At 38.1% G+C, this 23517-nt stretch overlaps 7 protein-coding genes across 10 annotated transcripts; 4 read left to right on the forward strand and 3 right to left on the reverse strand.

Moving 5' to 3' along the window:
- Nucleotides 1-51: 51 nt before the first annotated feature.
- On the reverse strand, nucleotides 52-2423 carry LOC119998004 (LOB domain-containing protein 22-like). The gene is made up of 3 exons (XM_038845271.1): nucleotides 1521-2423; nucleotides 551-700; nucleotides 52-282 (listed from the first exon to the last, which is right to left on the reverse strand). The coding sequence occupies exons 1-2, from the start codon at nucleotides 2180-2182 to the stop codon at nucleotides 562-564; spliced, it is 801 nt and encodes a 266-aa protein (XP_038701199.1). The 5' UTR covers nucleotides 2183-2423; the 3' UTR covers nucleotides 52-282; nucleotides 551-561.
- An 870-nt stretch (nucleotides 2424-3293) lies between these two features.
- Nucleotides 3294-6163, forward strand: LOC119997055 (translation machinery-associated protein 22). 4 transcript variants are annotated; one of them, XM_038843828.1, is made up of 7 exons: nucleotides 3294-3537; nucleotides 3767-3865; nucleotides 3965-4035; nucleotides 4867-4948; nucleotides 5057-5124; nucleotides 5224-5307; nucleotides 5831-6163. In XM_038843828.1, the coding sequence occupies exons 1-7, from the start codon at nucleotides 3390-3392 to the stop codon at nucleotides 5885-5887; spliced, it is 609 nt and encodes a 202-aa protein (XP_038699756.1). In that variant the 5' UTR covers nucleotides 3294-3389; the 3' UTR covers nucleotides 5888-6163. The 4 variants fall into 4 exon arrangements, with proteins under 4 accessions (XP_038699756.1, XP_038699758.1, XP_038699757.1 ...); XM_038843830.1 differs by having other exon boundaries at nucleotides 3971-4035; XM_038843829.1 differs by having other exon boundaries at nucleotides 3770-3865.
- Nucleotides 6164-6320: 157 nt separating this feature from the next.
- On the forward strand, nucleotides 6321-9719 carry LOC119997054 (UDP-sulfoquinovose synthase, chloroplastic). The gene is made up of 3 exons (XM_038843826.1): nucleotides 6321-6548; nucleotides 7153-8236; nucleotides 9066-9719. Exons 2-3 carry the CDS (start codon nucleotides 7190-7192, stop codon nucleotides 9465-9467), a joined length of 1449 nt encoding a protein of 482 aa, XP_038699754.1. The 5' UTR covers nucleotides 6321-6548; nucleotides 7153-7189; the 3' UTR covers nucleotides 9468-9719.
- A 468-nt stretch (nucleotides 9720-10187) lies between these two features.
- Nucleotides 10188-12991, forward strand: LOC119996407 (L10-interacting MYB domain-containing protein-like). Its single transcript, XM_038843026.1, has 3 exons — nucleotides 10188-10442; nucleotides 11334-11682; nucleotides 12206-12991. The coding sequence occupies exons 2-3, from the start codon at nucleotides 11335-11337 to the stop codon at nucleotides 12845-12847; spliced, it is 990 nt and encodes a 329-aa protein (XP_038698954.1). The 5' UTR covers nucleotides 10188-10442; nucleotide 11334; the 3' UTR covers nucleotides 12848-12991.
- A 13-nt stretch (nucleotides 12992-13004) lies between these two features.
- Nucleotides 13005-14406, forward strand: LOC119996280 (protein ALP1-like). The gene is made up of 3 exons (XM_038842859.1): nucleotides 13005-13040; nucleotides 13108-13846; nucleotides 13934-14406. Exons 1-3 carry the CDS (start codon nucleotides 13005-13007, stop codon nucleotides 14404-14406), a joined length of 1248 nt encoding a protein of 415 aa, XP_038698787.1.
- Nucleotides 14407-16189: 1783 nt separating this feature from the next.
- On the reverse strand, nucleotides 16190-17334 carry LOC119996281 (2-oxoglutarate-dependent dioxygenase DAO-like). The gene is made up of 2 exons (XM_038842860.1): nucleotides 16446-17334; nucleotides 16190-16293 (listed from the first exon to the last, which is right to left on the reverse strand). The coding sequence occupies exons 1-2, from the start codon at nucleotides 17332-17334 to the stop codon at nucleotides 16190-16192; spliced, it is 993 nt and encodes a 330-aa protein (XP_038698788.1).
- Nucleotides 17335-19249: 1915 nt separating this feature from the next.
- Nucleotides 19250-20300, reverse strand: LOC119997306 (2-oxoglutarate-dependent dioxygenase DAO-like). The gene has a single exon (XM_038844228.1). It carries the CDS (start codon nucleotides 20283-20285, stop codon nucleotides 19311-19313), a length of 975 nt encoding a protein of 324 aa, XP_038700156.1. The 5' UTR covers nucleotides 20286-20300; the 3' UTR covers nucleotides 19250-19310.
- Nucleotides 20301-23517: the final 3217 nt, after the last annotated feature.

The following is a 23517-nucleotide window of genomic DNA, read 5'->3' on the forward strand; positions in this document are numbered from 1 at the left end:
ATCCAAGAAAAATTGAAAAAGTTCAAACAACCTATGGATAGCTAACAAAAATGATGAGGAAGATTTCAATACTTCAGCAGAAGTACTATTCTTCTTGTTGGACAATCTTATTATGAAGTTCATCTCATTTGAACTTTGAAGAGGTTGGTCATGAAGACATTCTAGTTTTCTAAAAACAAAGCAGTTTTCCCACTGATGCTTCCTTGCAAGTATGCAAACATGGTGGAAAAGCATACGAAAAATGATCAAAGTCTCGCCGACAGGAAGAGAATGTTCAGGTTTCTTCATACACATACAACAGATAAAAAACACCATTAGTTCTTGAGAGTATCTGTTCAAAGAAAATAATCACATGCGACACAAATCATCTGCCAAAACAAATGTTGATGTGCTTGATACCTGACAATTTCTTTTCTGTATTTGTATGGAATGCTGTTACACTAGAAGAATTTCTTTCTTTTCTGTATTTGTATGAAATGTTGTGACACTAGAACAATAAGTCTACAGAACAAAAATTGTATGAAAGACTGCCATTCAAGAATATTCTCACCTACAAAAATCTTAAGTAATCCCATTCAAGGATTTACTTATTTCCTCTCCTTTTCCATTAGTGAGAGAGAATGGGGGAACTGCATCCTTCAAATCATGTTCCTGCTCATGATGGACTGGATTGACATCTTCCTTCAGGACAGCTTTACCCCTGAGAACAAGCAAAAATGAGTAGATTGTTAGAACATAAAGAGGCATCTTAAGTGCAAAACTAATTTGATTCAAAGTCTCCAGTAAAAGACAAGAAAATCCCAAATGAAATCAGCATCATCATCATCTAAGCATTGATCTATTTGGCTTGGCTACAAGAATATGTAATGAAACTTTTGGAGCATGCAACATAGATTCACTTTTTTTGTTCAATCCTCGCACTAGAGCTGTCTCCAAAATCTTTGGCCATCAATTGATCTTGTTACTGACTAAGGCAGGAATTTTTTGGGCTGACACACTAGGAGAAGAGAGCATTTTTGGGTTGACTCTCCAAACAGAATCTGGTTGTAGAAAGAAAAGGCTTTGCATAATTTATGGAAACCCAAATTTCACAACAATTAAATAAAATCGCTCTGAAAAACTATGCATAAGTCTGGTTGTAGAAAGAAAAAGGCTTTGCATAATTTATGGAAACCCAAATTTCACAACAATTAAATAAAATCGCTCCGAAAACCTATGCATAAGTCTGGTTGTAGAAAGAAAAAGGCTTTGCATAATTTATGGAAACCCAAATTTCACAACAATTAAATAAAATCGCTCCGAAAACCTATGCATAAGTTTGCTTAATCAAAAGACAAATTTTTGCATTGTGAGGTAGAAGGTGATAATGTCACAAGTAAAATCAGTATATCCATCAAAGACAGTATATCCATCAAAGACCCTATACCAAATATGAACATAAGAAAAAAAGAGTCGGGGATAGAAAGAAGTTACAGTTAAGAATGACTTTGCAATTTAGCATGGACGGACAAGTTAGTAACCTGTTGTTATGGATGGAGTGCAAAAAAGCTGCACTATCCTTGTCATCAAACAGCCCAAACAATGGCTCCCCCTCCTCACCCAATACTGGGAATTGTGGCTTATGACTGGACGAAGACGACCCCTCTGTTTCAGTCTTAACGGGAATTCCATCAAACAGATTATGATCTTGCTGAACAAGACTAGTACCTTCCCCATAAGGGACAGGGACAGCCACAGCCACAGCATCATCATGACCAAATTCCTCCTCCGCGTTAAGAATATCATCTACCTGAAAAGGGTGTGGTTGGATGGCGGCTGCTTGAGCCCTAAACATCTCATTCTGATGCAGAACAAACCGTAACTCCGCCTGCGCCATTTGCAAGTCTCGCTCCAATTTCGCAATTATCGGCACACAACCCCAAACAGGGTCGTTAGCACGCGCAGTGGCATGAAAAATCAGACTCTTGACAGCCGCATCTCGCTGATGTGGCTTGCATTTTCGGATGGTTTTCGCGATGTTACTTACTCCGAACAGTTTGTGTGCATTCAAGAAATCTTTTTGTAAATGCGGAGGAAAGTAAGGAGCGAGTAGACAATTAGGGGCACACTTCCTTCGCTGATATTTACACGCTGCACAAGCTTGTGTTGCGGTAGAGTCAGTCTTGCTGCCGCCGCTGTTCATGTTATCATCATCTCTTCGAAATTTTAGATTATTTCGGGTGTCCCGTCCCTTCACACACGCTCAGGAAAAACAGTCGGCGAATCGGAGGAGTGCGAGAGAGAAAAACTAGGAGGAGATATAGCGGAGTAAGGAGTGTGGTGTTTCCGTTAGAGAATAAATCGGAGGTCGTTATTTACTTACGTGCTGTTGTGCGCCTCGTTTTCCCTTCATTTCTTTCTATTTGAAGATTTTTCAATTTGTTTTTTAATGTATATCTAATGCCAACTAAATATACGTACATACGTATAAATATACGGAACCGTTACTTACGGAGGTAACCAAATACCTGGTATACGTTTCTTGCCCATGATACAAAAAAAAACACATATTTCTGGTAGATATGAGACGGGGTTCCCTTAATTTTGTATATATGTGGTCGTGAGTCTGCCAAATGATATTTTTGTCTTTTGATAAATATGGATTTGTTCGAATTAGATTATTCAGTCAAATCATTTTGTATGCACTTCTTGTAACCGTACGTCTCTCATCATCATCATCATTCGAGCTTTTATCACAATAGTTTAAGATCGGTTACATGAAACAACGTATCAAGTCTTTCAAAAAAAATTAGAGGGAATGCATCCAACTCTCAATGGGTTGATGCGGCCCATTTTGGAAATTCATGGGCGAGGTTGAACTCTCTCAACTATGCTTCGCAGCCATTACTACTTCAAAAAATCTCCCTCTAGGAGTTGTATCATGTTCTTCAGGATAAGATCCTTCTCTTTAGCAATTCTAACCGACAGTTGCTTGGACCGTTCTCTTCCAGGCCCCGCAATGTTCATGGCGAAGTTTGTTTGACATTATTGATAATCTCCTCTATCCGCTTGGAGTGGCCTCCACGAACCAAATCGTCGCTATACTTCCATGTGAGATCAAGAGTTACTGCTGCGAGAACTTGGAACTCGCGAGAGTCCTCCGCCTGGAATGTCTAGCTCGCCATTGGGCCTAAGCTTGGACTTGTTGGACTAAATGGACTTGGTCCACAGTTGTGGGCCGAATACTACGCTGAGCCCAGCAACAAGGACCTTTTAGACTCTTACACGGAAACCCAAAATAAAAAGACCCTTATGACTTATGAGGAGGAGGTGATCCAAATTCTCAATTCATCTGGTTTTCGTAAAAGCGGTATCGGATTCTACAAAAATCGACTAGAAAGAAAGCATCAATGGCGGAGAAACCCCAACCGGTGCGGATGCTGTACTGTGCCGTATGCTCTCTTCCCGCAGAGTACTGTGAGTTTGGCCCTGATTTCGAAAAGTGCAAGCCTTGGCTCATCAAGAACGCACCAGAAATCTACCCCAATCTCCTTCAAGGTACTAGCTTTTTATTACCTGATTGTTTGTGATCCTTCAGTCCCAATACTCTATGTGATTTTGGGGTCATCCACAACAAATTGAATGACCCAGATCGGGATTGACATTCAACTGTAATAAGATCGTTTTGGGTTTGTATTTTTTTTGTGCTCCAAGTTATTCTATTTGTACTGTGAATACAATAAAATATATGCTATAATCTACAATGGGTGATTTATGATGCACACAGAAGCTAATGAAAAGGAGGCTGAAAAGTTTTCTGAACGGCTCCAATCAGTTGGAATCTCTGCAGGTGCTGCTGATGAAGCAGATCCGTCTTCCCAATCAGGTAAACTATATGTGTACTTATGTTCAGATGAAAGTCTACTTAAATTTGTCATTAGAAATGTCAATGTATTGGAAAATTTATAATTTACACATCTTATAGTTTCAGGGGAAACGTCATCATCCAAGCCTGAGGAGGTAAAGCGTCTTCCCGGTGGAAAAATCAAGAAAAAAGTAAGAGTTATTCTTTTTAGGGCATATTTTTGCTGATTATGACTCCTATCTAGGTTTAGATGAAATGAGTTCACTCTACATAATCATCATTATCAAAGAATTTAGCCTTTGTGCCCAACAGTTTGGGTTTTGCTCCTTCATTCTATATGATCAGGAAGATATTGAAAACAAAACTCAAGATTTTCCTTTATTTTACCCTTCACTGTGTTACGATAAAACTGTGAGTTCCATGGCGAGGAGCATCCTTTGGTCCGTCCATATGGATCCAAAAGGTCTTATGGCTGATTCTGGTTGGAAACTGAAATCGTTTTGGTTTTTGTGCGCTCTTTTAATTTCTCAAATGAATTGATGTTCATAGCTAGCCACTAGAGCACCTGCACATAAGCCCTGTGCCCCCAAGTCAATGGTGTTCATTCTGTATATTTTGAGTTTACATTATTTTCCTCCCTCTTGGAACCTCAAAGGGCTGGGAGAGGCTGACTTTCTGAAGTGATAATTGTCAAAGTATGAGAACTGCAGTTAACTTTTAGTGCCCAACCTTACTTCGCTTGCCTTCGCTCTGCCCACCTCTCTTCGAAGTGTTCTGGGAGGATTTTGTCATAGTAGAGGATTTTGTCATAGTAGGATTATTATGCCCAAGTTGATCGGGATTCTGGCTTTATCGTATTAATGCTATGTTCGCAGACATGCCAGAAGCTGCTGGCATTGTGGGGACTCTTTTATTGATTTATGCTTATGGTTGGCTGAAATTACTGCTCATTGACCTTCTAAATCTCAGATAAAATGGTGATATTATGATACTTACTTTCCTCTTTTGGATTTCTTTCGCAGGAGAAACAAGAAGTTGTTATTGAAAAGGTTGTACGCAACAGACGTAAATGCATTACTGTTGTGAAGGGATTGGAATTATTTGGTGAGCTTCGTGCTCTTATGATTTAGTTCTACCCCTTCATCTTGTAATTCTTAATGCTGTCAATAGCTATTGAAGTTACAACATATTTACGGATGAGTTGTTGTTTAGGTATCAAACTCAACGATGCTTCAAAAAAGCTTGGGAAAAAATTTGCTACTGGAGCATCCGTTGTTAAGGTGAATAAATTTTTTATCAATAATTAAGTGTATGGTTGGACTTTTTTCTTCCTCAATGTTGTCCTTCTTACAACTTTTGAATCCCTGATTACTTTTTAGGGGCCAACTGAGAAGGAGCAAATTGATGTTCAAGGAGACATAGCCTATGATGTTGTGGAATTTATAACTGATACCTGGCCTGACGTAATTAAATCTCCCTTACTCTTCCCTGGTTTCTTATCATACGTATCAATGCTGCATTTTCTATATTATTTGTTCTCCTCATTCATTGCTCAAATGACAATAAAATTTGGAACACCATGAAATGAAACCTGGAAAAAAATGTTTGCCCCTCCAGGAATAAGAATGAACACTTGTAGTCTGAAATTATTGGCTTCTTTTAGCAGTTACCACATTGCGACTTTTCTTTTGTTTTTATTGTCATTATTTTACAAAATGATTGTTAGTTACTCGGATGCCCATCAGCCCATGTACCAGTATCATGAATTCTCTTGCCACTGAATCACATATATGAAATGACTTACCATTTAGCAGTATAGTGCGTGAATTTTATCATTTACTGCTGAGAGAGTCTGATAAAGACTAAAAGTGGGATGAGAACCAGGTTTTGGTTAGTATTATGTAATCACCATGTACGAACTTATCAAATTTCTTCCGTTTTCTCGATTCTGAATCTGAATTTTATCCGTTCAATGTGAAATTCCAGGTGCCGGAAACTGCCATTTACTTCATTGAAGACAGGAAAAAGGTCCCAGCAGTGTGATGCAGTTGTTTTCCGAATGGAACTGATGCTGGCTTGTAAACCTAGTACGGGTTTTTAATGAATCAGTTCTGATTTGACAGAATGCAGCGTCGAGTTCCTATTTTTTGGCAGATGATAGATCTGCTATGTTTTGTGGCCAAGAAGGGTGCTGTAGATTTGATGGTAATAGCTTTCAAAATATTTACAAGCCGGAACTTGACAAAAGGAGCATCTTACTCTCTCAACATATTTGTTCTTTGTGACATGCTTCAGCTTTAAAGATGTGTTTTGAGGTTATGTTCAGTTGCCTTTATTTGGTTTTTCGTGATGGCCGTACGAGGGGAAAAAGAACAAATAGAAACAGAGAAAAGTAATAGCCCGGCCCAAAAAAGTGGGCCAGTGGGCTAAGCCCACATTTAGCCACAATCACAAAGTGGGCCGGAAAGGCTTCGTGCATAAACACAGTTAACTTGCTGGGTGCAGCCCATTGGGCCAAGTGATTAAGGAATCGGCCCGATCTTTCCAAAGCCCGCCCATTTGTGAGTCGGGTCCTGATAAACAACCGAATATACTCTCTCTTGCATTTGATACCGTGCTTTCAGATTGTAGAAAACCCGAAACTGAAGGGTTGTCTCATCGTTGATGATTATTTCCGACAAGATTTTCTTCACTCTCTCGCGAGGTAAGCAATCCCTTTTTCGTTGGATTTCTTTTAAATTCAGCCTGGTTATCGTCTTCTTCGGGTTTTCTATTCTTTTACTTGATTCCAATTGTTGCTCGAGTGTTGACTTGGCAAAAATCTCATTTCATATTTTGCTTTGGTGGGTTCGGCATGAGCAATTCTGACTTAAATTAGATGTCTTTTACTTCTTTAGGGTTATTGGTTAATCTCACTTTCTTGATTTTAGGATAGTTATAATATCTTAACATTTGACTGGAGCTAAATTTTTAAGTAGCGGAAGCAATCGATGATCTCTTGTCAGCTCCTTTAAGAGGTGAATCTAGAATTAGATTTTGAATCTTGTCATTTAATTTGAGCTTTAATGCTTTATGATTCTGCATAAATTTCCGCAGAAAAGAGGATGTGGGTATAGATAGTAAATTGGTTTGCTTTTGTAGTTCTTGATTACTTGCTCTGAAATCAGTTCGAAGAGATTTCCCAACGTTTCTTGTGATAGTTTTTCCCCCTCTCTCTCTCTTTCTCTATGAGCCATAGTGATAATATCAAAATAATTTCCGAATTATTGTTGAAACAAACAAATTCAAAATATCTTCATATTTTTCAGGTGTTTGTGCATGCTGTGAGTAGGCCGGTACGTAAGTATGGCACATTTGATCTCAACATCGTGCTCTTTAAAAATCTCTAGTAGCCGTAAAGCTTGCTTCCAAAGACTGAACAATCCTTCAAAAGCATACCAGACATCTTTTACTCCACTTACTTCCAACCAGCCTTTTAAAGGGGTTGTCCTTAGAGGAGATAAACCACATAGGAAATTTGTTGTAAATGCAACCACAACTCCTTTAAGTCAAAAGACCCCAGCTCAACCTACCTCATTTTCCCATCAGAATTCTGATGAATCATCCAAGCCACAGCGGGTGATGGTCATTGGTGGAGATGGGTACTGTGGTTGGGCCACTGCTCTCCATTTATCCAACAAGGGTTACGATGTGGCTATTGTTGACAGCCTTGTCCGTCGTCTCTTTGACCACCAACTGGGTCTGGATTCACTGACTCCTATTGCCTCCATCCACAACCGGATCCGTCGCTGGAAATCTCTCACTGGAAAAAGTATTGACCTCTACATTGGTGACATTTGTGACTTTGAGTTCTTATCAGAAACCTTCAAGTCCTTTGAACCTGATGCTGTTGTCCATTTTGGGGAACAGCGATCTGCACCTTATTCAATGATTGATCGGTCAAGAGCTGTGTTCACTCAGCAGAATAATGTGATTGGAACACTTAATGTTCTCTTTGCTATTAAGGAATTCAGAGAGGACTGTCATCTTGTGAAGCTTGGGACGATGGGAGAATATGGAACTCCAAATATTGATATTGAGGAGGGTTACATAACAATCACACATAATGGAAGAACAGATACTTTACCTTACCCCAAGCAAGCTAGCTCTTTCTACCATTTGAGTAAGGTTCATGACTCAAATAATATAGCCTTCACTTGCAAGGCTTGGGGAATCAGAGCCACTGATTTGAATCAAGGCGTAGTTTACGGAATGAAGACTGATGAGACTGAGATACATGAAGAGCTCTTCAACAGGTTTGATTACGATGGAGTATTTGGAACTGCCTTAAATCGATTTTGTGTCCAGGCTGCTGTGGGTCACCCACTAACTGTCTATGGGAAGGGGGGCCAGGTAAGATTTTATTTTCAATTGTTTTGAAGTATTGATATCATCGTGTGTTCTATTATTTGCTTCTTATATGACTAGAAAGCCGTTATAGATTTATTTAATTATCACTCTGTTTTCTAATTTAAACAGTAAGAATAAGATGGTGGCTTGAGGACTGATACATATAGTTCTTAGTCAGTAGCTTTAACCAAATGCTTTCTGGTTAGCTTTGAAGTGTTCCTTTGTAGCTCCTCATAAGCCGTACTTGCGTATTGCACATGTGTGATGAAGTTCATTCTTTATGCCACATTGCCACTTCTTCCCGATTTTTTCCTTTAGACTGCTGTATTTTCCTTCTCTTTCTCTTATGTTGTAGTTTAAGTTGACTATTAAATTGGCCCCTAATTAACAGTTTCAGATTTCCTCAAGCAATAGTAATCGCTAGTGAAACCTGGTTATACATTTGTTTGATATTGAATCAAGTGCAGCATGCCAAATCGGTAAATGCCTATGTTTTCAGGGCATTACCTGTACTAATATGATTCTTATCTGCCATAAGTTCTTAGTTACTACTTTATGACTATTCCGGATTGGGTGCATTTTAGAATATATCAGGGTTTACTCTTCCTCCCCATTCCCCTTATACCTATTTTCAATTAGCTCTACACTGTTTATATCCTACCTCAAATACATGTGAGTGAAGATGCTTCTAACATTTATGTCAAGTATTTACTGGAAAAAAGTTTTTCTATGGTTTGGTTGTCTTTAGGATTCAACTCATTTAGTTGGCATGTCATGTATCACACACACTATTACTGTACTCTAATATGTTCAATTGTTTACTGTTACCCAGACTAGGGGATATCTTGACATAAGGGATACAGTTCAGTGTGTGGAACTTGCAATTGCAAACCCGGGACAGCGTGGTGAGTTTCGAGTCTTTAACCAATTCACGGAGCAGTTCTCTGTGAATGAGCTTGCCACCCTGGTTACAAAAGCAGGAGAAAAGCTTGGGCTTAATGTGGAAAAAATATCCGTGCCGAACCCAAGAGTAGAGGCGGAGGAGCATTATTACAATGCCAAGCATACTAAACTCATCGAGTTGGGACTGAAGCCACACCTTCTTTCAGACTCTCTTCTCGACTCATTGCTCAACTTTGCTGTTGAGTTCAAGGATCGTGTTGACACAAAACAGATAATGCCCAGTGTTTCTTGGAGAAAAATCGGGGTAAAGCCAAAGACTGTCACAGCCTAATCATGGAAAGCAGGATCGAGTGATGTAGACCAGAGAAAAATTTCCGTGTCCTGTTGTTGTATCTCCCCACACCTCTGTGGGTTGGGGGACATCCAGAGTTACTGATTTTATTTTTGTTTTTTTTTCTTTCTTGTCAATGTTAGCTGCCCTTTTGTAGTGTTCTCGTAACGAAGAATACATTTTGTTATTCTCTGGCCTTGAATCACCAAGTATGAATCTATGATCATGCAATATATATACCAGGTTGCAGAACTCCTTCTTGTGCTGCTTATAACTTGCGTCTTGTGCAACTGTGGCTGCAAGAAAAGGTTGGTATTGCCCTTATTCCCCTCTTTATATTTACGGTTTTATTGTTGTCACCGGTTGCGATATGAAAGTTTGAAAAGACTATCATGTCCCAGCCCCCGAGACCCGCACCGTTCGGACAACGCAACCCAAACCATAATTTTGGCAGTCCAGCGCAGCTCAAGTGCATGCCCATTTCAGTCCATCTCTTCTGTTGACATCTCCTTTACTGATCAATGAAATATTTTTTTTTGTATTATTCAAGCATCAATCAATCACCTGTCATATAGTCTCTCACCGCACTTTGGTAGAAATCAGGGATAGTGAGACATGAATATGCCACTACACAGTGACATCTTTGAATATCTGACCAAATCATGGCTAGGTTTGGCAGCACGGTTATAGGGCCACGTTTGTGTTACGGTTGGACGTAACGGGCCAAATCTGTTTGTTGCAGCCCATCAGGCGTTTCGGCCAGCCCACGTTCGTTGGATGACGTTTTAGCCCACGTGAATTTCTCGTTCCAGCCCACAATACACACACAAGTACGCGTTTCTTCATCTCCGTTATCGCGATCTTACTGAATCCATCCACAACTGAGCTCGGACACCTCACGTGAACCACGGTGACTCTGCTGCATATACACTCAGCTACGACGACGGGATTCGCGACGAGCTCAACTCAAATCAGGTATGTGCTCGATTTGGCCATTCAATTTGTTTACCGTTGTTGTTGTTTGCGATGTGAGGGTTAGGGATTTCGGCCAAATCATGTCTGCCTTTAGGGTTTGATAGAGGTGGCTCTAACACATAGCTCTTGCTCATACGCTGGTCTCGGGATTGCACTCAATAATTTTGTTAAGAACATGATTTCGTCGAATCGACGAGTCCTTTTTGCTTGCCTTAAGCGGTAGTCATCGAAAGATAATTAGAAAAAGAATTTATCTTGTGAGGAGGAGGAATGCATGCACCGAAAGATAATTAGAGAAAGAATTTATCTTGTGAGGAGAAGGAATGCATGCATGAGGGACTGCACCATGCTATTAGTGTTAGAATTCTCTAATGCATTTTACACAGCAAAGGATTATAGGTAGGTTGTAGGGTATAAGATTTATTACTTTAACATGTTCTATAACATTTATTCCAAATGTTCTACTGTCTATATGTAAGTTGGATTAAAAAATCTGTCATATGTGCTATAAGATTTATTCCTTTAACATGTATATTCAGTACTTTTCATCAACTTAATTAATCTTATTCATCTACAGTTAGTATGTATTGCCTTAATTTTCATGTTCTCTTGAGAATATTATACACATTTTCTGAATATTGGATTATTGTTGATGATTAAGTAAACAAATGTAGGGCATCCGTGTTTGCATTGTCTTCACAGCATGTGCATGATGTTTGGTTTATCTTTAATAATAATATTTGGTTTAGCAAACTGAGTTTGCGTTGGTATGGTGATTAGTGTAATTTGTGTGTCAATAGAATTAGGGTGTATATTTTTATTTATTGTATAGTTGTGTGCCTTAGCATATATATTTGTTGATAAGTTATAAACATCGCCCTTGTAACGTAGTATGAGTAATACAACCACACCTCCTGCACCATCAACCCAAGCTGCAGACAAGGCCAATTGGGACTCTTCCCAAACCAAAGTGTTTGTTGATCTTTGTGTCGAACAAGTAAATGAAGGACGTAGGCCTGGTTCACACTTCACCAAAGAAGGTTGGCAGAAGATAGTGACTGGCTTTTTTGAGAAAACAGGGAAGCGATATGATCAACCACAATTCAAGAACAAATGGGACAATCTGAAGAAGGATTACAAATTGTGGAAGAAACTGCGTATTCATGACACTGGGACTGGATGGGATAGTGTCCGTAACACTATTCTTGCCGATAATGACTGGTGGGAGAAAAGAATTCAGGTAAATATGTTGATAAAGTTTTATGCATGTTTTGGACACTTTAAATGTATATAGGTTGCTGTTTGAATTTTTATTTCAATAAACTGTCCCTATAAGGAACTTTATACAATTTGTTATGCATAAATGTGATTGTCTCCATGTTGGATATTGATTTTTGGGTACTTACGTCATCAATGATGATTTTTGTGAGTGTCTAATATGCCACTGTATGAATTTTATGTCAATTTTATGGACCTGAAATTGAAATTTATGCAATGTGTTATGCATATAGGACATATGAAGGAAGTTATGTGAATGATGATGTGATTATTGCTGCTGTATGACACTGTCAGTTGTTGATGTCTACTTTAGGACCTTATGTCAATTTTTTTTCCTAAACTGAATACTAATATGCTTTGCCTTATTTTAGTATATAAGCTGAATTATATCATTTGCATATGTATGCTTTACGTGCTTCAAAAGCTCTATTTTATATGCAATATAAACATTGAATTCTATCCAATATTCTTCTAATACATTTCAGGAAGACAAAAAGGTTGCAAAGTTTCGAAGCCAGGGACCAGAAAACCTTGAGCAGTTGGAGGCACTATTTGATGGACTTGTGGCCACTGGTGAATTTGCAATGTTCGCAGGTGCATCTAACCAAAATGCTGGCCAAACTAATCAAAGGACCAGCGCTGGAGAAAATGTGGATAATATCCATCTCAGCTCTGCTGCTTCCAGTGATCCAGAGTTTGACATAAACATTGAGCAAAGTAACGAAGTAAGTAGCTCCCCCACTCCGCCAATTCGCCAAGTTAGGAGGAGATCAGTAACACCAGGGAGCCGTGGGAAGAAGAAGCGTAGGGCATCCGCGTCTGATTATCGAGAAGACATTAGCAAGTCCTTGGGCAATCTTGTGTCCGCTGTGAGCAGCCGGACAAATGCAATTGCCGGTACCCCTATTTCATATGCAAAAGCTGAAATTGCTGACTGTATGAGAATTTTGGAGGAAATTCCAGAGACTGCCGAGATGGGAGATTTGCTAATGTTTGCTCTTAAGTTGTTTCAGAACAAAGATCATCGTGAGTACTTCACTGCCATGTTACGCAGGGACTGGCAGCTTGCATGGTTGAAGATGATGTACGCGGACGCAAAGGCGGGTGGGGCAGGAGGCAGTGACTGAAGAATTTAAGAAATTTTTTTGAATAAACAGTTATTCTATCTTGAGAATTGTTTATGTTTAAATTTCATACATCTTTAAATCATTAGATGTTGACAATAGTTTTCCATTTCAATAATCGTAGTTGTTATGTTTATTGTGATTGAATTTCAATTGTTAAATGTTTGGACTTACTTATAATGGTATTGGCAATCTTGTTATATAATCTTAATATCGATTTGTCTAGTTTTAAACAAGAAGTTAATTCCATTTGCTTTTGACAGGATAAGGATATATATTCCGATGTAACTGAGCAGTTTATTATTGAAGAACTAGCGGCTATTACGGGGGTGGCACTTGTTGCGGCCGGTGAGGCTATGTTTCATAATCAATGTACACCTTGTTGGACTTCATGGTACACAGGCCATATGTACATGACAGACTTGTTACGTGGTAATAGAAAAAAATGTTTGTCTGTGTTGAGGATGGATAGAAGGGTGTTCAGGGACTTGTGTAGTGAATTGAGCACGAGGTATGGCCTCACACCATCTCGTGAACTAAGTGTAAAGGAGATAGTCGGGATGTTTGTTTACACGGTAGGAAATGGTGTCGGTAATCGTACTGTGCAAGATAGATTCCAGCATTCTGGAGAAACAATCCATCGCCAGTTTCATAATGTATTGAGTAGTTTGATTCGGATGTCAGACGATATTATCAGACCAAGGGATCCAACATATTCGACAGTCCCGAAGTACATAGAAGAAGACGACAAATATTTTCCATACTTTAGGGATTGCATCGGGGCAATTGATGGTACACATATTCATGCGTCAGTCCCGAATGATGATCGGACAAGATTCATTGGGCGAAAAGGCGTGACCACGCAAAATGTGATGGCGGCATGTGACTTCGATATGATTTTCACATATGTGTGTGCGGGTTGGGAGGGATCGGCGCATGATTCGCGAATTTTTAGTACGGTTCTCTCTAATGGAAACTCAAAGTTTCCCCACCCTCCCCCTGGTAAGTCATATGAACATATTTATTATAAACTAGTATTTTAATTCAAATTTCGTTAGTAAGTAACATTAACTGTCCAATATGTTACAGGAAAATATTACTTGGTTGATTCAGGATATCCGAATCAAAGTGGATATCTAGCACCGTATAGGGTACAGAGATACCATTTAGAAGTATTCCGAAATGGTCCTGATGTATCGACACCACGGGAAGCCTTCAATCATGCACACTCATCTCTCCGTTCGGTTATTGAGCGCACATTTGGGGTGCTAAAAAATAAGTGGCACATTTTATCAACAATGCCCCCTTACTCATTTCGCACTCAAGTGAAGATTGTGGTTGCATGCGCAGTTTTACATAATTTCATACGATTGCACGCAATGGATGACCCGGACTTCACTGCATATAGTGATGATGACCACAATCTTCATGTATCAGGCATGGAAGCCAGTACCAGTGGAGTTGGAGCGAGCACTTCGGAGGACCAACCATTCATTGGTGAGGATCTAGAGATGGCAGCTCTCCGCGATATGATTGCGGCAGAAGTGTTTGTATCGTACTAGATTATTATTATTATTTTTTAATTAACAAATGTCATCAAATGATGTAAACTACTTTATTTTAAACTATTAGGGCAAATGCAATGGTTGGTAGGTAATGGGGATAGTAAACTGTATTGGGAAATGTGTTTTGCTGATGTGGATAGGAATGAAAATGTATTGTCTCTTGCCATTGTACAATGATGTTAAATAGATATTGGTTTAGTTAGTTAATTTTGGTGACAAATGTTTGAATAACATACAACAATATATATACTATTCAAAATGATTTTCTATAAAATTACATTAACCATAAATAATTATTTTAATTAATAAAATTTTACAGCAAATAAATACAATATTTAAAAAAAAATAGTAAATGATGGAAGAAAAATTTTAAATTTCATCCTGTCCATTTTTTGTGTGTGTGTATACATGGGTTTGGGTCTTTTAAAAAAACTAAAGAGAGAGATGGGTCTTGTAATCGAAACAGTATCACATACAAAACAGTATCACATACAAAACAGTATCTCATACGAAACAGTATCATATACAAAACAGTATCTCATACGAAACAGTATCATATACAAAACAGTATCTCATACAAAACAGTATCACATACAAAACAATATCACATACAAAACAGTATCTCATACAAAACAGTATCTCATACGAAACAGTATCACATACAAAACAGTATCTCATACGAAACAGTATCATATACAAAACAGTATCTCATACAAAACAATATCACATACAAAACAGTATCTCATACAAAACAATATCACATACAAAACAGTATCACATACAAGACAGTATCTCTTACAAAACAGTATCTCTTACAAAACAGTATCACAGGAGAGAGAATAGGTTTACAGTTGATGTTTGTGTGGGCCCACACCAGTCCAGCAATTTGAAGCCCCAATAGAAGTATTTGTTCCCAAAATTGGTCCAGCAACTTTGATTGCCAAAAAGTCCATCATTGTATGAATTCAACCTCTCCATTTCCCATTAAAGATCCATTTAACCTATCCATTCTTGCCCTAAAGCCCACCATTGCATTTGCCCTTATGCAATGTAAACATTTTGTTAATTTATATTAATATTATTAATTATCTAATATAATATTTAAATTAGTATTATTAATTATATAATATTATTACTTTATATTAATATTATTAATTATTTTTATACTCAAAACACGAAACTGCGGTTGACCTGACCGCACCACACCACAGTTTTAAAAGTAATGCGCCAAACAGCTTTTTGCGTTCCAACTCACCTCACAGCACCACAGTTTTATAACTCACAGCACCACACCACACCTCACAGCACCTCACAGCATTCCCAAACAAGCCCCATATATCTTACTAAAAATGGCACATCCTGCTTTCCATTCGCAGAGATAACTATAGTTAATTAAATCAGATGAACAGTGAAAAGCATGCATCCATTATCATCCATACAAACTTAAAATGCACAGTGACATATCTTTGAATATCTGACCAAATCATATATCTTACTAAAAATGGCACATCCTGCTTTCCATTCGCAGAGATAACTATAGTTAATTAAATCAGATGAACAGTGAAAAGCATGCATCCATTATCATCCATACAAACTTAAAATGACAAAATATCAAGGATTGGGATTTCCTCTTTGCTGACTCTCTTCCCTTCCTTTCTGCATATAAAGATGGCATCTTTGACGCCAATCTAGCTCCTTTCTCATCTAAATGACAAGGCCCGCCTGGCCGCCCATGTGTTAATCAAGATTCAAAAGTGATGTCAATAATTACCTGTAAATGCTACAACTTATTAAAGATGAAAATAACTCCACTAAACATATATGAAAATTCCATTGCAATGACATCAACATGCATGATTTGAGTAGAGACACCAGCTCTTATAGCTGCCAAAGAAACACCAGAAATTAAAAAGCACTCACAATACGAACTATATATGACACAACACAACTTCCCCATTATTGAATTCATAGTACAAATTGCAATATAACACAGACATGGAAGTCCAGTACTGATTCACCAGTCTTCACTCATTAACTTGAAGGATTAACAAGTACATTGGCAAGAGCAGGCTTCCATGAATCTTCCGAAGCATATTGAAGAGTCCTATAATACTCCCAGGTGAAAGGAACATAGAGACGCGGATGCTGATCGTCCACAAGCTCTTCCGGTGCTTCCACCGCTCCCTCCCTTGGTCCCATCAGAAACGTATTAATAGATACCCTCGGAGAAGGGTCCCTGCACAACACCCTGTGCGTCGCATTGCTGAATTTCCCATTGCTCCAAGCAGGTCCAAAATCTCCAAGCAACACTACTGTGCTTCCTGGCAATGGATCAACAGCAACAAATTCACCAGATTTGTTGTTCATCACTTCCAGAGCAGCCACATCGTCATCGATTAAGGTCACGAAGCTTACATCTGTGTGCTTCGGAAGCCCAACTGAGGATATAGTTTCAGGGGAGAAGTTGTATTTGCTCATCTTTAGGTATATTTGCCAATCATCAATCGAGTAATCACCCTTTAATCCCAAACTCGCAACTAATTTTTCCCAGATTTCAATACCAAGAGCAATCACAGACTCGGAATAAGACTCAATTACCTTCCTTTGATGATCAGAGACTTCAAGCTGAGAACAGAATTCTTGCACACCTTGCGGCGTTCCTGCGTCGAACATGGTCATTGCCTCATGCCCCTTGAATGTGCCGTAGCCAGACCATTTTAAAGGGGTGGTGTTGCGTTGCTTGATTTCGGTGGGAAGGTCGAACAGAGATCTCACAACCGCCTTAAACTCGGACATGAGTGAGATGGGTATGCTGTGATTCACTAACCTGAAACAACCCCATTCTTCACATGCCTCCCTCAAAACTTCATCGTATTTTCCTGGAAAGTTTTGCATATCGATTACCGGGATACTTTTTTTCTCCATTGCTTCTCCTACCAAAGGCTCACCGCGCTAGAAGTTGAGGTATATCAATCAACAAAGACTACTAGTGATGTACTGATATTTGATGAAGCCGCACATTTTTATTTGTGATCAGATGGCACATGGACGTTGAACATGGACATTGCCTGTAGCCATAACGGACAAAATAATTGTTTTTGCAATTATCTCCACGTGTTAATATCATCCTTTTCGAGGTCATAAAATGATACCACCTTTCAAGCTTCCAAAAGGGGTTATTAGAGAACCCCGCTGGGGTAGCTCAGCTGATAAGATCTGGACAGTTATACTGACAGGTCCAAGGTTCGAGTCCCCAAAGGGGCCACTGGAGGTTTACATGGTCGTTAACTTCAGGGTCCGTGGGATTAGTCGAGGTGCGCGTAAGCTGGCCCGGACACCCACGATAATCAAAAAAGGGGTTATTAGAGCACTTGCAATGTCTAAATTTTATTGGCCAATAAAATTGCATGAAATTATGTGTTTTGTTGAAGTGATTGTATTGAGAGATGATATTTTAGTATAGTTTTATTGTAAACAATATAGAGACATGAGATATTGTTGGCCTCCATATTGGATAGGAAGTAATAATGTATATGAATTTATATTTTACTGATGTGATTGTATTGAAAAGTTGTGTTTGACTTGATTTTTTGTGTAATAGAAATAGAATCCAAAAATGATTTTTGTTGGTTCAACAGCGCTTGCGCCATTACACGTGGAGAATTTCACAAACAATAATTTTGTCGCTTATAGGGACAGGCTTTACCGTCTTCATATCATATGGGCTCAGATCTGGGCTTGCCTTGCTCGAATTGGGTTGCAACCTGGTTTAATTTGGGCTATTTATTTCATTGATTTTTCTTCTAGAGCCCGTAAGATGCTCTTTGGACTGGACTAGATCTAGTGCGATCATCAGGAGTCAGGAGTAGGACTGTCTTAGTGGCCTGTCTAGTTTTAATAGATGCACCCCAACAAAATCTAAGGAAATTTTATTTACACATCACAAAAACAGTATTTTTACACCACTTTTTTAATATGATAAGTTTACACAAAAAAATTATAAATCCACACACAAAATTGTAGTGAAAAGACTAATTTATTTTGATGTGTAAAATATTAGAAATACTATTATTAAGTTTATATGTCACGTGTGTTACCCCCGCCTCTCATCTTATGGAAATTTTCTTATATCCAATTACATCCTCTGAGACTGGTTATTGGATCGAAAGTTTTAGACCTCTGTAATTTGATTTCGCATGAGATCAGCTCTAAGTCTCCATTGTCTCCCGATGGCCGATAGATTTTGCAATTCATCTCTTGATCACTTTCGGCCATTAATCGGAGAAGGATGGACGAGCTAGGGACTAGCTTTCTGATTCTGTGAATAGCATTGATTAACCAGAGGTCAAGAAGCATAGATTTATGATCGAGAGCAACGATATCAAGGATTTGGTGAAGAAGGATTGTCCATCACACGATCTACGCACTTGGATTTGTTACTGTGTTTGTCATCAGAGTTGGTTGCACATATCAACTGAACTTATGGGCTAAAAAAAGGAGCAGGGGAGAAGCATGAAACAGGTAGAAGAAAAGGAGAAGTAAGAATGTTAAAACAAATTGTGAAAAAGTGGATAAAAAAGTAATTTTACTATGTTGAGATGTCCATGGTAAGATCATTGGATTGAATGAATGGTTGTGATCATCTAAGTTTCTTTTAAATTAAATATATAAATTTAAAATTTTAGTTTAAAGGTTAATATGTCATTCTATACAAAGATATTTATATAAACTATACAAAAATTGCTCTGATAATGGTGTGAGAAATTATTGGGATTAGGTCTTTTTATTGTTGATGATTCAAAATGGAAGCTGGGTTTCCTGCGTCACAATTACGGACATGGAACTATGGAAGTGCAGAGTTATCTTTATTTAGAGAAATGAAGAACTTCCTCATTTTTTACTCATTCATTTCTGGGTTGAACACGTACATCGGAAAGACCGTCAATATTTCTAAATTTCGTTGACACTCGGAGCTTCCTGTAATCTTCCCAGGTAAAAGAAGCGTAGAGACGCGGATGCTGATCGTCCACAAACTCCGGCGGAGGTTCCACTGGCCCCTCCTTTGGTCCCAAGACAAAAGAAGCAATAGAGAGTCTAGTTGAGGCTTCTTTGCATTGCACTCTATGCTTCACGCTGTAAAACCTCCCGTTACTCCAAGCACTACCAATATCTCCGAAGTTGACAAGAATGCTTCCCGGCAACGGATCAACAGCAACAAATTCACCAGATTTGTTCATCACTTCAAGACCCCCAACATTTTCATCATCCTGAAGAATGGTAAAGAACATTGGATCTGTATGCATCCGAACCCCCGAAGAGCCCACAGTTTCTGGGGTGAAGCTGAACTTGTTCATCCGGCAGTGCATCGGCCAACCCTCGAACGAGTAACCATTCAATCCCAAACTTGAAGCCAACTTTTCCGATATTTTCATAGCCGCACCAGTCACTGCCTGGCCATAAGCCTCTATTATCTTTCTTTTATGAACAGAGACATCGAGTTTAGTACAAAAGTCTTGCACAGCTTGCGAGGATCCTATGTTATAGAGGCCCAACGCCTCAAAAAGAGGATTGAATTCATTCTGCGGGATGTAGCCACTCGCAAGAATAGTATCGGTGTTGCGTTTCTTGATTTCAATGGGAAGGTCTAACAGAGACTTCACCACTTCCTTCATATCTGACATTAGTGAGATGGGTATGCTATGATTAACGACCCTGAAGCAACCCCATTCCTCACATGCCTCCCTCAAAGGGCTCTCGTATTTTCCTGGAAAGTTTTGAAGGTCAAATATTGGGACACTCTGTTTCTCCATTGATTTCGATTTCTTCTTCGTCGATGCTCCTCTTCCTTTGTCACTTCGTGCATATAAATATGGCATCTTTGTGATACCTTGATTGTCTCTGTTAACAACAGAATTGTCTCTATCACTTTGGACATATTTTCAAACCAAGTTTATACTGAGAAAGATTTTTACCGGAAATTGTGGAAATGAAGAGCCTGATAACGTATGACCTGACGTATGCACGCACTGATTTATTTATTTTTCAATGATTACAATCCAATCAATCAGAAGGTTAGTCCCTCATTTTTCTTTTGTAGGTGCCATTTTTCTTCATCAACGTGATCCAAATACACAAAATTCATGCTGATGGAGAAATTTCATCTGCTTGAGTACTTGAAAGAGTAAATCACAACAGCGACCCTTTTTACAATTAAGTATAGATGGGTTATTGTTTTTGTTTATTGTGTTAAGACTTGTCCCACATCGGGTCTTGTGCCAATCAAGTCATTTATATGAGCAAAGCTCATCCCCTACTTGCAATAAAATATTTTTCTAGGTTTGAGTGAGTTGAGCCTAGCTCATTTGTTTGGTCTTAAAGAGGAACAAAGTCATATAAATCTGATGTATTCACTGAAATCGGACAATCCAAAATGGATGTTAACATGTATGAGGGTATGGATTTTTGATATATTAAGTGGAGAACTTTAAATACTTCTGGAATGAATCCAATAAAACGTCTTTACTTGTATCTCTTATGGGTTTGATTTATATATGTCTTCAAAATCACCTCTGCTTCCATTGAAGTAGATCAATGTTATTGTTTGCTATTTATTTGCTAATTAACTTTGTGCTTGGACTTGTGAGACAATTGTTGTGTATGGATTGATAAGGTTAGTCATTTTGTAGAACCTTTGTTTTTTCTTATTAGCATATTCTGTTACATAATAGATTTGTTTTTCATGGGTTATCGTAATTGATTCTTAAACCCATGAAAACGTGTCTACAATATGAGAGATTATAGGTTTTACTTTATAACTGTTCAACTGGATTATGACAGATCGATGTGATATTTGTATTCGACACCATATCATGATTTTGTTGTCTACTACCTCAAAATAGCAAGCTATATTCGATCCTTTGGTGGTTGATTTTTCACCAAATAAAACGAACATTGGAGATTTGAAAATCTCAAATTTTATTTTATTTTTTTTTTCCAACGGACCGAATTAAGAATGACAATGACAAGCACCCGAAATTGAGAAGAAGATAAGATGAACTTTGACGTCAACTTGTGAAAGACTCCATCACTCTGTCTGGACTTTGAATGGTCTCAAGGGTTTGAAGAGTAGTAATGGGCTTTTCCCAAAGATACTAGAACAGTGGGCCGAAGCCCAAACAAATGGACCAGGTGAGTGTTGTCAGCTGTTCAACCGGCAGTGAAGATGCTGGCCCATTAGGCTAATTTATTAACCCCAAGTATTTTAAGGCCTAATGACCCATGTGTTTTTGACTTAAATACTTTTTTATTTGAAACTTTTGGAGGCCGGTACACTAAATTATACTTAATTGTAAAAAAGTGCAACCACTAAAACATCCTTTTAAAAAAGTACACAGGGGATCATCTTTTATCAAAATAACCTCAAATTTGATTTTCTCTCTCCACGAACTGTGATACAATAGTGATACTTTTAAATAGAAGATCCAATTTAGTGTTCAATTTATATTTTTTGCTCATAAAATGATGATACAAATGTTAAAACGTAAATTTGATTGCATTACATATCTTTCTGGTTCAATTATGTCATTTTAGTGGATTTTTTTTGTTGGTGATACTATAGTGATACATCTCTGCAGCTGTAAATGTTTTTCCAGAACGAGCAAGAGATGTACAAACCAAGAAAAGAAAACCAAGAAAGGAAAAGTAATTAGGAAGAAGAAGTATGCATACTAGTTCAATTGTATCATTTTAATGAATTTTTTGTGTTCGTGATACTATAGTGATACATCTCTACACTTGTAAATGTTTTTCCAGAACGAACAAGAGAGGTAACCAAGAAAAGAAAATCAAGAAAGGAAAAGTAATTAGGAAGATGAAGTATGCATACTGGTTTAATTGTATCATTTTAGTGGTTTTTTGGTGTTGGTGATACTATAGTGATACGTCTCTGCAAAAAACGAATCATACTCCAGATCTGTCAAAAACAAAGCACAGCCCAGATTGAACAACGAAGCATAGTCCAGATCTGTCAAAAACGAAGCAGAGCAACTCGACGCAGTCCAGATCGAGCAACGACGAAGAAGGCGATGAAGAGAGGAGAAACTCGGCCAAAAACGGATAAGAAGGCAACGAAGAACAAATTTAGATCGAGAACCAGAAGAAGTAGAAGAAGAATGAGAGAAAGAAGGAGATAACTTTTAGTAGAGAAGAAGGAGAGAGAGATGACACACTAGAGTTGGATAGTTGGAGGGAGAAGAATAAGGGTATTGTAGGTATAAACTAAAAACTATCTTAAGTCAGATGACCAAATTACCCTTAAATTGCACTTTTTTACAATTTTAAAAATGTCCATGACCTTTTAACAATTAAGTTGTCCAAAGTGCCCAATTGTCCGTTTTTATTTTTTGAAAAGTTAATTTCTATTAGTTGGATAGGGGGCTGCCTTAAATTTTAAAAAACTTATTAAAAATAAGAAATAGAAAACAGAAAAATATTTCAAAACTGTTTGGTGTATTTTTTGACTTTTGTTGGAAAAAAAAAGTAATTTCCATAAAAAAAAAAACACAACAAATATGAGCTATTATACTCTTTATTCAAATCAAAGGGTCAATAAATCTAATACTCGAAAAGGTGTATACTTTCAATTTCCTATTTTTTAATAATCTTCAAAAAAAATAAAATATTAGCCGACTAAGGCTCACTCCACCCTATACGAGTCATACACCCTTATGTTTCCAACATCACGTATTTACAAAATATTTACATGTTCGGATCCTAACACAAATTGGATTTTGGAATTACTTAATTGATTAAACCTAGATTGCTTTAAATTTGGACAAGTAAATAGGACAATAACCTAATCCAAGTTATGGTCCGGAAAAAATTTATGTGTTTAGACACGAACCCGATTTTAATCCGGACAAAAATGTTATGTTTGGACCCGGATTTCAAATGTATAACTTATGTTCAAACTAGATTTAATATGGGTCTGACAAATTTGATCATCTGGATTCCAGACTAGACAGAGTTTTGCAATCCCTACTGATTTGGGTTTGGGCTAAACCAACAAATGGACTTCATTTGAAAGCCTTATTCAATTCGGATGAACTG

The sequence above is a fragment of the Tripterygium wilfordii genome, chromosome 4, assembly GCF_013401445.1.
Source record: "Tripterygium wilfordii isolate XIE 37 chromosome 4, ASM1340144v1, whole genome shotgun sequence".
NCBI classification, from domain to species: Eukaryota; Viridiplantae; Streptophyta; class Magnoliopsida; order Celastrales; family Celastraceae; genus Tripterygium; species Tripterygium wilfordii.